Source organism: Typopeltis vanoorti, chromosome 2 (genome assembly GCF_054136105.1).
Source record: "Typopeltis vanoorti isolate ZY-2024b chromosome 2, IOZ_Tvanoo_1.0, whole genome shotgun sequence".
In the NCBI taxonomy this organism is placed as follows: Eukaryota; Metazoa; Arthropoda; class Arachnida; order Uropygi; family Thelyphonidae; genus Typopeltis; species Typopeltis vanoorti.
Window position 1 is genome coordinate 31,304,542 of NC_143550.1, and position 13,062 is coordinate 31,317,603.

Genomic DNA, 13,062 nt, shown 5'->3' on the forward strand with positions numbered 1-13,062 from the left:
GGGATATATTGTTGGAGGTGGAGGACATCAGAGATCATGGGATGATGGTGGATAGGGATCTAAATTTAGAGGATACATTGCCAAAATTCTGAGGACAACACAACGAATTCTGGCAATGATGCAGAGGACAGTGACTTATAGATGTAAGAGATTCTGGTTCTATTGTATACATACTGGCCACTGAATTAGAAACCTTTATGCAATTATAAACCTGAATGAATTCAAAGCAAAGTATGATAGATATTGTGCAATTATTGGCTAGTACCTGGCATAGTGTTTAGGCTTGCTCAATGATTCTACTCCACGGAGTTGCCTGTGCATTAATAAGAATAAAATAAACCAGAATATTGTTATCACTAAGGTAGATAAAGGTAATGCTACTATTGTTTTAGAACAGTTAACGTGGGTTCATAAAACGGATCAATCAGTTTCTGACAGCACTTATCAATTTGTAAAGTATAACCCAACTAATCAGATTAAAAAGAAAACCACAGAATTAATTAAGTCTGTCACTTCATAGTTGTCAGACACCATTAAAAACTTATCACACTATCTGGATTTGTGCCTAGGCTGCTAACAAGTGTCCATAGAGGACACCTGTCAGTAGCCTAGGATGTAAACTGGGATCTTGAAGTATTAGTGCTTCCCATATTTTGGGAAGTTTAACGTAACCATATTTATCTAAATTAGGCTGATATCTGAGAGCAGCTGCAGATTCCAAAAATAGTCTTTCTCTTCTAAATTTACTGTGATTGGACATTGTAGTCTTTTTCCAATTGACTCTGTGAGCCATATCTAAAGCATAGTTGGCAAGGCTGGATTGACCATAGTCATAAGTGTACATGTATTTTTTTTTTGGTTCTTCTTTGTGGATGTTGGCTGATCTTCTTATCTCTCCATAATAGGCTAACTTACAGGAACAAGGCACTTTATATATTCTAGGCACAGAGGAGAGAGAGAGGAGGGAGCTGATCTTTAGTAGAACTTATATGAGTTTTGGTTGTGTGTAAAAGCTGTTCAGAGATTGTATTTCTTTCTTTCTTTCTGTTCTCAGAAATTGGCCTAATTTAAATAACTTTGGTTGCATTAAACTTTCAAAATATGGGAAACATTAACACATTGAAATCGCAGTTTACATCCTAGGAGCCAAGATGCCTCAGTGATTGAGATTAAATATTGAAAAAATTAAAGATTATTTTTAATCCTTTTTTCAGTGATGTTCACTCCATTTATCCTCTTACATGAGCATTGCTTACTCAAACTACAACGGGTATGAAACCAGGGCTATGGATACAAGGGTGGTTGATGGGAAGACATCAAAAAGCAGTATTTGGAGGAATAGAATCTGTAGAAAATAGATGTTAAGTGGTGTGCCATAAGGCTTTGTGCCTGGACCTATTCCATCCCATCCCAATGGCTTTAACAGGCCTTTAAGGCCCAACCTTCCAAGCATGCTTGGATTTCGTAACCAAAATACGAGGATAGAATGGTCACTCCTATGCCTCAAGGTATTCTTGGCTGTATCCCTGTGTGTTCATGGGGCCGATTTGCCTGCTTGCGGGATGAAAAACACCAGATAAACTGGTGGGAAAAACCCTACTGCCCGCGCCCAAGACCGGCTAACTTGACTATGGCTGAGGAAGATCCTTCAGCTCCTCACGTCTCCGACAGGAATCGAACCTAGGACACTCCTTCCCCAGGCATATGGTTGCGAAGCGCAAAGCCACTAGGCTAACTGCGTGGACTTGTGCCTGGACCACTGCTGTTTAATTTGTACCTATATGATATAGAAAATAATATGAGGGAAATATTCAGTTGTTTGCAGATGATGCAAAATTAGGTACACTAATAGTTAATTAAGGTGATGTGGAGAGCTCGTAGGATTATATAAATAGACTGTGGTATGGACAAAAGATAACAGGTAACAGTTTCATGTATAGAGAATTGTAAAGTTATGCATTTTGGGATAAAAATATTACAAGTTGTGTACTACACTGATTGAACTGTACTCCAGGAAATAAATGAAGCTAGAGATTTGGGGGTGGTAGGCAGAGTGTTGAAGTTTAAAGGACATATTGCTAAGGTAAATCACAGGATTACTTGTCCATTGAAGAATATACAACAAGTGGAGCTATGGAAGTTGTTACTTTATAAGGCCTTGAATATACATCCGCATCTGGATAAATGTGCTCAAGCCTGGTCACCTGGATTTTTTGGGGATGAGGAAGTAGAGAAGCAGCTCCAGAGGTGACTGACAAAGATGTGATTGCCTTGTGGAATGCTCTGTATTACAGACTGCCTTCCTGTTTGCAGTTTTTTACCACTTCTTGTTTCATTTTTTGATTTATTTCTTGATTCATTTCATTACAATATTAAATAGGAATTGCATGCGAAAAAGAGGCTGTGGAAGAGATATAAGGAGACAGGTGAAGATAAGATGCACGAAGAGTATAAGACACAGGCCAGAAGAGTGACTAGTATGGTAAGGAAGATGGAATTGGAATATGAAAGGAGATTAGCCCTAAGATCCAAAGAAAATCCTAGGGGATTTTTATAGATATGTGGCCAGTAGGAGGAGAAATGACTGTGGAAGAATGATATTGTGGGATAAAAATGGGAATAGAGTGACTGATGCAGAGGACACTGTAGAATTGTTCAATGAACACTTTATTGGAGTATTTCATCCTGGAGGAATCAGTTTTAATGCTAGAGGGATAGGGTAGGTTTGAGGTTTAGAGGTACAGGAGGAGAGTGTGTTTTAAATACTGAGTACTCTGGATGTCAGTAAAGCTGTGGGACTAAATGGTATTTCACCACGAGTTTTGAGAGAATGTACTAGAGAACTGTCAGTGCCTTTGACCTGGCTTTTCAATGAAAATCTGGCTGCGGGAAAGTGCCCATGGAATGGAAGGAAGGTAAGATAGTGCCAATGCATAAGGGCGGCAGTAGACTGGAAGTGTCTAATTATAGGCCAGTTTGTGTGTCATCAGTAGTTAGTAAGATCTTGGAGAAAGTAGTGAAGGACCGTATACAGCATTGGGCAGATGAGGGTAATGTTATCTGTGAGAGTCAACATGAATTTGTGAAGGGTCGCTCTTGTTTTAGCAATATGCTAGCCTTTTATGATAAAGTTACAAGAGCATTAGAGGAGGGAAAGGCATATCTGCCATTTTCTTAGATTTAGTGAAGGCATTTGACAGGGTGCCACATGATAAGCTGATATTTAAGTTGCAGCACATGGGTCTAGATGTCAGATTGGTCAACTGTATTCAGGATTGGCTGTCCGATAGTATCAAAGAGTTGTGTATAGTGGGGCAGTTTCAAGGAAGCAGAGGGTTACAAGTGGGGTCTCACAGGGCTCAATACTGGGACCTATATTGTTTAATCTTTATATCAATGATATTGTCTGTGGATTGCAATGGGATATTCAATTGTTTGCAGATGATGCGAAGCTGGGAAGGATTATTAGTAATAGTGCAGACGTGGCAGCCCTGCAAGAGGATTTGAATAAGCTATATTAGATGGACAAATGAATGGGGGTGTCGGTTTAATGCAGCAAAATGTAAGGTCTTGGGGTTTGGGAAACATCGATGGGACACTGCATACTCTATGGGAGGAGTTATACTGGAGGAAGTAGGGGAGACAAGAGATCTGGGGTTGATGATTGATAGAAACCTGAAATTTAGGGGACATATTGCAAAGGTGGTGAAGGTAACACAGAGGATTGCTACAATTAGGAGAAGGACACTGACCTGCAGAGATAAAACAGTTATCATTCTGTTGTATAAGACCCTGATAAGACCACACTTGGACTATTGTTCTCAGATTTGCTCCCCAGGATTTGAAGGGGATAAATTAACTGTGGAAAGGGTACAAAGGCGGATAACAAAGATGGTTTCAGGACTGTACAATGATAGTTATGAGGATTGGCTGAGGGAATGTGGACTGCAGAGTTTGGTGGATAGAAGAAGGAGAGGTGATATGATTGAGACTTTTAAACTGTTGAGAGGTGGTTACAGGGTTGACACTGGGGAGTTCTTTTGCTTGGTTGAACAGCGGGAAACTGTGAGCAAGAGGGTGAGGAGTGGTTTCTTTGCGTGGAGGGTGGTTGAGCCGTGGAATGCATTGCCTGATGGAGTAGTGAGGGCGAGAACGGTCAATGAGTAGTATGATAGACTTTGTGTTTCTTAGGGGTGGGGGTCCTCTCCTCGATGAGTCTTTTGACTCCATTGAGGCCTGAATAATAACAATAATAATTTAGCAGTCTTTCAAAGTATTTACTGACAGTTTTCATGTCGCCATTATCATCTCTAATTCCTTTTCTTTTACTTTTTCTTCATTTCTAAGCTTTTCAATAGTCTTCAGAATATTTTGCTACCTTTCTGATATTTATTTTCTATATTGTTACCAAACTCTTCCCATGACTCTTATTTGGCTAGTTTTAGACACTGTGTTTCTATTTTACATTTTTCTCAGTATTGTTTAAGATCATAAGTTAACTTACTTGCCAGGAACTTTCAATATTCTTTCTTCTTTTCTTTGATTGCCTGTTTAACTTCCTGAGTCCACCATGAAGTTCTGATTTTTTTATACTTACAGACAACCTCACCACATGTCTCTCTGACTGAATCAATCAATGTTCTTTTTGAGGCTTTTCCATTGAATCTCCAAAGTTTTGTTCTTGTTTTCAAACTCTTTCATTTTTTCTTCAATGATATTTGAATATTTGAGTCTACAATTCACCAAAGAATAGTGTGTAAGAAATCTACTCAATTTTGATTCATTTCAAAACTTTCTTACACACTCTTCTTTTCAATATGAAATTTAATTTTATCCTACTCAAAACTAAGTAGTGATTACCTCCTATTTCAAATCCTCTTGTGTCCTGAACCAGCAGGAAAACATCACTTTCAACTATAACACAGTGAATGAGACTTTTCTTATTTCTTTCATCTTCTTTACAGGATGGTGGTGGGAGGACTAGGGGACATCCATGGAAGCTCGGCAAGAGTGTGGTTAGTAAGGGTGTTAGAGCTGGGTTTTTTACTTTTAGATGGTGAATGAGTTCAAGGCAAAGTATGATAGATACTGTGTGAATGTTGAATAGTTGTGATGGACATGATGTTTAGGGCCTCTCTCGATGAGTCTAAAGACTCCTTGGAGTCGCCCGTAATAATAATAATAATAATAATAATAATAATAATAATAATAATAATAATAATAATAATAATTTCTATGTGAATTTGTACACACAATTCATGACCATGTCCTGAACAGAAATCCAGCAGGCACTTACCATTATTACTAGTCTTGCTGTTTTCTGCAACTTTCCCAAAACATTTCTATATGTCTGGTTATCATTTCTTACTCTGCTGTGTAGATCTCCACCATGAACCAAATTTTCCTTTTTCACTGTGTCAGCTGTCTTCGCTATTGCTCAAAAATTTTCTACATTTCTTCTTTTGTAGAACCTTCTGTGAGACCTTAGGCACAAATAAGTCTCATCGTCCAGTTTCCCATGCTGATATTTGTGCACATCATTCTACTTGATACTGCCTGCAATTCAAGAAGATTATCTTCATATTTAGTAATGAATGCTCTAGCTACTCCTTCTTTTCCCTACTTATTATTGCCTGAATATAACATTTTGTATTTGTTACTTAGAAAAATCTCATCTGTTTTTGTCGTCTATGTTGCAGTCACACCTATTATGTTGATCTGGTATTTATCCAATTCTTCTGCTAGTTCCATTTCTTTTCCATTAATGTTTCTTACACTGATAGTACCAATCTTGAACTCTGCTGATGTTGAGTTGCAATATGTTCCAGTAGCTGACTCTGCACTGTTCGGCTGTGTTCCTTGACAAAAAACACGGGGCTTTGTTTAACTTAGTGATACCCCACCCAGAACGAAATTCTGTCATGTTGTATTATCATTTTACATTGCATTTGAAGCCAATAAGAATACAATTTGGTCAGCAAAATCCTAAATAGCCAGTCCATCCTCATTTGTTCGGTATCTAGGTAGATGACTAATAGGGTGCACCATGAGAAGGTGGGGGCTGGACATTAGGTCAGAAGCCCCAGTTGTTTCTCTGCATTTCTTAAAAGGTTATGTGGAGGTCTCCTCCCAGTTATACAACTTTGCCCTTAAGCATTTTTAATGCAATCCGGAAATCCCCATTTTAAAGACCAAATATGTAACTTTTTTTAAGCCATTTCAGGCCTCAGTAAGTGGGCTAGTGCTTTCACACTGGGCAATTAAGTTTATCTCCCATCTAAGAACAATCACAATCATCCATGCCAATGGCAGGATTCAAATCAGCAGCCTGTTGTTTGAAGAAAAGATATGCTAATCACTCAGCCAACCAGGCTGGTAGACTGGATTTATTTATGTAATTATTTTATTCGTTTTTGTCCAAGGTGGGATATCAATTGCATATCTTTAATTATAACCACACAAGTAGAAATTCAGTAGGAGCCAAGGATCTAGGGAAGACAGAGTATTGATTATTTACCTGCCAGTTAGGTTTTTACAGCAGTAGTTCTGGACATCCAACTTTCAGTGTGTGTACATAATTCAAATGGAACCAGAAATCGTGTTGAGGAAAACTGTCTGACAGCTATGAACATTAGCAAGTGTTTCAAAGTATTGAGAAACATCATGCCTGTAATTGTGCAATCCATGCATAAGACACAAATGCATTAAACTGGACATTATAGTACCTACATCTGGCTATTTCTTAACTTGAACTATATATTGGTAGCGTATCATTCTGATTTTCTGTGAATTATTAGTTGTGTAATAAATTTATGAATAGTGTCCAGTATTCTATATAAACATGTATATGACATAATTAATAATGCTTATACTCTAAATGCCGGCCTGGTTGGCCGAGTGGTTAGCGTATCTGCTCTCCAGCCAATAGGCTGCGGGTTCAAATCCCGCGTAGGCATGGATGTTTGTGATTGTCTTCCACCTTCATACATTCCTTCACCCAAGTATAGATACATTCTCCCAATATGGACTAGGTCACCATGGGAGCAGTAGACCCAAACCTCCCGCAATGGGAGAGGCTTTCACCCTACAGTGGGTAGAAAAATAGGCTGTTCATCATCATCATACTCTAAATGGGTTTTTAAACTGCATGACTTCAGATATGTTTATAACATGAATGTTTCTATAAACCACAGTAAATCATTAAAACAAGATAATAAACTGCTTATTTAATTTTAGGAATGAATGAAAAAAAAATGCCTATTTGTTTTTAAACAGCAGTTGGGTCTAACCTAATAAACTGTCTGAATTATTATTTTTTTTTTTCAAACAGATTATTCCAAGTGAATATCATATTTATCATCTGAACTGGCATGGAACTTTACTTAGATAAATTTCTCACCTGTAATGCAACAGCGCTTTCATGAGATTTATCACCGACAGATTTCTCACGCTCCTCTTTTCTTTTTTTAAAACGTCTAAAATAGTCTTGAATAAGGAAAGTGGCATAAAATTTGCCAACAGTGACATCATCATCAGCTATAAAAAATATTTTTTTTTAATATGCAATCACTATAACAATATAAAAGATATTTAAAAATAAAAAAATGCAATTGTTGGTTCACCCTCCAGCTAAACTAGAGGCTTATCACTATTATGTATAACTGAAAAATAGAGATGAAATAAAACGAAATCATGCTACCTTTGAGAGAGAGAGAGAGAGAGGACCACTGAGTATTTCTAAGATACAGTAAATTACATGTTACTTGCCAGCCAAGTAGTAGACAGAGCTGCATAGTTCATCATCAGTGTGATGAGTAGCAGAAATGACTAGTTTGCCCACAGGTAAGGTAGTGCATGAATGTTAGATGGCTGGATAACATTTGATGAACTTTGCTTTCTTATAAATTAAAGATACCAAGAAATTATTTAGTTTTATTTTATTTATATTTAGCCTACTCCCTATACGGGAACAAATAGGCGTTAGCTGATTTTTTTATTTATTTTTTTTTTTATATTTAGTATACCTAAATGTTTTGTTTGTAATTATTTGTACTTTTACTTATATAGTTATACTTCTTTATACTTAATAAATTTAGTTTAATCCTTTATCCAAGTGTGAGCAAACAAAGTTTGCGCCTGAAAATATCTTCAGGACTGGGGTAAGGTGGTACAACACCAGGCAACTCGCTGCCTGGTGTTGATGTGATGTTAACTTGCTCCACCTTTGCAACCAGTTGCCCGGTGCTGTACCACCTTACCCCAGTCCTGAAGATACTTTCAGGCGCAAACTTTGTTTGCTCAGACTTGGATAAAGAATTAAACTAAATTTATTATAGTCTAACCAAGTGAAAAATAAACTTTCAACATCTTTCTCTAAATCCAGTGTAATTTAATAATAAGGTGGCACACCGTTTGGCAACTCCTATAGATAGAGATGGCCTTGCTAATACTTCTGCCTGGTATCTCCACTTTGGCCTAGCTCCCACTGAAGAGACCTCAATAAAGATCAAAAGTAGTCTGGGTAGTGGTCCTTCCCTTAATGCATAACATTATACGTATCTGCAAGGAGATGTGTTTTGCATTATGGGAGATACTGTGATAGGAGTGATGTTAGCTTGCTCCACCTTTGCAACGAGTTTCCCAGTGTTGTACCACCTTACCCCAGTCCTGAAGATACTTCCAGGTGGAAACTTTGTTTGCTCACACTTGGATAAAGGATTAAACTAAACTTATTATAGTCTAACCAAGTGAAAAATAAACTTTCAACATCCTTTATACTTATTTAGCATTTAGTTGCAATACTATTTTTGACACTAATTAGCGATACTATTTTGAATAATGGCGGCAGTGGCAGTTAAAATTGCAAATGGTGTATCACCAAGTCCTCCTTCATTTAAGGACTCCATTTTGTGTGGTATCATATTGAATTTTGTAGCATGCGGGACTTGTGGAATGTATGCGTCCCGGCGGTTGTATATATGTGACAGGTGAGAGAAGGTGAAATATGTGTATATGTGCAAAATGATCTCGTTGAGTCAGAGACGGGAGATTCTCCACGTAGAGAGATGAGTGGTATGATAGAGGGTGAGAGAAGTATGAATAAAAAAATGAGAGTGGGGGAGTATTGAAAGGTTGAATGATAGTGAAGTTTTCGTTAATGGTCTCAATTGGGAGGATGAATGGCAAATAACAGTGGCTGACTTGCAGAGAGAGATATATATGAGCTGAAAGAGCAGGTGGAATGTCTAGGGAGTGAGATGAGAAGTGTGAAAGATGAGATTAAGCAAATGGAAGAGACGAATGCAAGACAAATCAGAATAGGAGTGAGAGAGAGTTATGGGAATGATAGAAGAGGAGAGAATAGGAACAGTAGAAGAGAGGGAATGAGAGAGTTATGTGAATGATAGAAGAGGAGAGAATGGAAACAGTAGGAGAGAGAGGGCATGAGAGGAATGCAAAGGAACACTGGACCCAGGGATAGAGTGATGTCAGGAAGGCAGGTAAGTAGGGAAGCACAGAGAGAGAGAGAGAGTGAGGGATGTATGTGAGCAATCAAGGAACAGCGTGGTAAGAAGTGTAATATATGGGGACTCAATAATCCGTGGTGTTCAAGATAGGATATATGAGTAGTATTTACCTGGAAGAATGATAGAAAGTGTGGCTATGGCAATTAACAGGGGTGAAAGGGTGAATGAGATGATTGTGATGGTAGGAACAAATGACATGAGAGGTAATGTAAATTGGGCAGCGAGAGATAAAGATTCTTGCTTGAGGTTGCACGTAAGAAGACACCGAGAGGAAAGATAGTGTGTGTGTTGCCAAGGTATGATAGTGACAAGCTGAGCAGAAGAGCAGTAATATTGAATAATATAATAACTAGAAGATGTCAGAAGAGAGGATTGGAATATGTGGATATTTGGAGGGCATTTGAGATCAGACAGGAATTGTATGCGAGAGACTGCTTGCATCTGAATGAGGAAGAATGCAGGCATCTGGAGAGATTGCTGTTCTGAACGAGTCTGTGTGTCTCAGGGTGGATGGTAGCAGTGGTGGCCTCTTGTGGGAATGGGTACTTGGGTGAAGGGGGGACAACATCAGGAAATGATGAGCCCAGTGGAGTCTAGAGGGGATAATACTGGGTATAGAATGTTGAAAGTAGTGGCCAATCCCTTAATGCATAACAGTATACATATCCACAAGGAGATGTGTTTTGCATTATGGGAGATACTGGGATAGGAGTGTTGGTAGCTTGCTCCACCTTTGCTATGAGTTGCCTGGTGTTGTACTACTTACCCAGGTAAGATAGTACAACACTATATTCAGTCCTGAAGATATTTTCAGGCGCAAACTTTGTTTGCTCTCACTGGGATAAAGGATTAAACTAAATTTATTATAGCTGGGTATAGAAGTAATGGCATTTTTATGCTTTATACTAATACCAGGAGTATCCGGAATAAAGGAGAGGAATTAGTGGTGTTGATAGCATCAGCCTGGCCAAAGATTATCATGATCACTGAGATGTGGTTGACAGAAGAGGATATAATAACAGGAATAGAAGTAGCAGGGTACAGCATTTTTCGGCAGGATAGGAAGGGAAAGCATGATGGTAGAGTACTGCTTATGATAAGTTACGAAATATAAGAGTGGAGGCTTTGGAAAGCTGTGACACTAATGATTTTGAAGGCATATGGTATGAGGTAGAAGTGGACAAGACAGGATATTTAGTGAGGTGTTGCTACAGACCAGGGAGCACAGAGGGTGAGGACAAGGAGATGTTCAGACAGTTGAGCTTGGCAAGTGCAAGAAGAATGCTTGTTATGGAAGATTTTAGCTGCAGCAGTATAAATTGGGGAGAGGAAGATGCATGTAGCAATAAGGTAATGGAATTTTTAGAATTCTTGTGGGACAAATGTCTTAGGCAACATGTAATAGAGGGAACAAGATGATCAACAGTTTTGGATTTGGTCATGGCATCAGAAAAGTTGATAATAACTGAGATGGCATCTCTCCGGCCGGTTGAAGAGAGTGACCATATGATTTTGACTTGGAAAATGAATAGACATGCAGGAGTATCAAAGAGATGGGAACATATATGGAATTATAAAGCAGGCGATTATAATACTCTTAGAAGTCAACTTGGAGAAGTTTCGTGGAGGGAAGATTTGGAAGGCCGGATATCATTAGTGCTTGGGAAATTGTGAAGGAATATTTGTTGGCAGCAACAATAAGCTGTATTCTACGAATGAAGAATAGGACACAATTTGGAGTAAAATGGATGACTAACAACATTAAACAGGAACTGCATGCGAAAAAGAGGCTATGAAGGAGATGTGGGGAGACAGGTGAAGAGAAGATGCATGATGAATATAAGACACAGACCAGGAGAGTGACTAGTATGGTAGGGAAGGTGAAACTGGAATATGAAAAGAGATTGGCCCCGAGACCCAGGGAAGATCCTAGGGAATTTTTTGGCTATATGGCCAGTAGGGGGAGAAATGACTGTAGAAGAATGGCATTTTGGGATAAAAATGGGAATGGAGTGACTGATGCAGAGGACATAGTGGAATTGTTCAATTAACACTTTATTGGAGTATTTCATTCTGGAGGAGTAAATTTTAATGCTAGAGGGATATGGCAGGTTTGAGGTTTAGAGGTGCAGGAGGAGAGTGTGTTCCAAATACTGAGTACTCTGGATGTCAGTAAAGCTGTGGGACTGGATGGTATTTCACCATGAGTTTTGAGAGAATGTGCTGAAGAATTGAAAACCCCTTTGACCTGGTTTTTCAATGAAAGTCTGGCTATGGAAAGGTGCCCAGAGAATGGAGAGAGGGTAAGATGGTGCCATTGCATAAGGGTGGTGGTGGCGGAGTGGGGGTGTCTGGTTATAGGCCGGTTTGTGTGTCGTCAGTGGTTGTTGGGATCTTGGAGAGATTGGTGGGGTGCCATATGCAGCATTGGACAAGTGTGGTAATGTTGTCTGTGGGAGTTGGTGTGGATTTGTGGGGGCGCTCTTGTTTTGGTGATGTGCTGTCCATTTGTAATAGGGTTGCGGGAGCATTGGATGGGGAATGGGCATGTGCTTCCATTTTCTTGGACTAAGCGAGAGCATTTGACAGGGTGCCACATGATAAGCTGATATTTAAGTTGCAGCACATGGGTCTGGATGTCAGGTTGGTCAACTGGATTCAAGATTGGCTGTTTGATAGGTATCAGAGAGTTGTGTATGGTGGGGCAGTTTCAAGGAGGCAGAGGGTTGCCGGGTGGGGTCCCATGGGGCTCAGTGCTGGGATCTATATTGTATTGTTTGACCTTTGTATCAGTGGCATTGCCGGTGAATTGCGGGGGGGGGGGTTTCAGTTGTTTGCAGATGATGTGAGGCTGGGAGGGATTATTGGGAATAGCGCAGATGTGGTGGCCCTGTGGGAGGATTTGAATTTGCTGTACAGATGGGCAAATGGATGGGGGTATCAGTTTAATGCAGCAAAATGTAAGGTGGTCTTGGGACACATCGATGGGATGCCTCATACTCTGTTGGAGGGGCTGTGCTGGAGGAGGTTTGGGAGACGGGATCTGGGGTTGATGATTGATGGAGACCTGAGGTTTAGGGGACATGTTGCAAAGGTGGGGAAAGTGGCACAGAGGATTGCTGCAATAATGAGAGGGACACTGGCCTGTGGAGAATGGGGAGTTGTCATTCCGTTGTATGGGGTCTGATCAGACCGCACTTGGACCGTTGTTCTCGGATTTGGTCCCCGGGATTTGGGGGGGGGGGATAGATTGGCTGTGGAGGGGGTACAAAGGCGGATGACGGGATGGTTTCGGAACTGTACAATGTTATTTATGAGGGTGAGGATGTTTGGATTGCAGAATTTGGTGGGTGGAAGAGGGGGAGGTGATGCAATTGAGACTTTTGAACTATTGAGGGGTGGTTGCAGGGTGGGCACTGGAGAGTGAGAGTTCTTTTGCTTGGTTGAACAGCTGAAGGGAGTGATGACAAGGGCCCATCCCTGGAGGTTACGAGGGGAGGCTGAGGGCAGAAGGGTGGGGAGTTATTTCTCGCTC

The 13,062-nt window shown here is 39.8% G+C and overlaps 1 protein-coding gene across 1 annotated transcript in view; it reads right to left on the bottom strand.

The window, feature by feature from the left end:
- LOC150108907 (muscle calcium channel subunit alpha-1-like) overlaps nucleotides 1–13,062 on the bottom strand; it is a 1,617,925-nt gene that overhangs the window by 146,310 nt on the left and 1,458,553 nt on the right. Inside the window, exon 41 of the mRNA XM_090414483.1 lies at nucleotides 7,400–7,536. Coding sequence (XP_090270609.1) covers nucleotides 7,400–7,536 — 137 coding nt within the window. The remainder of the gene's footprint in view (nucleotides 1–7,399; nucleotides 7,537–13,062) is intronic.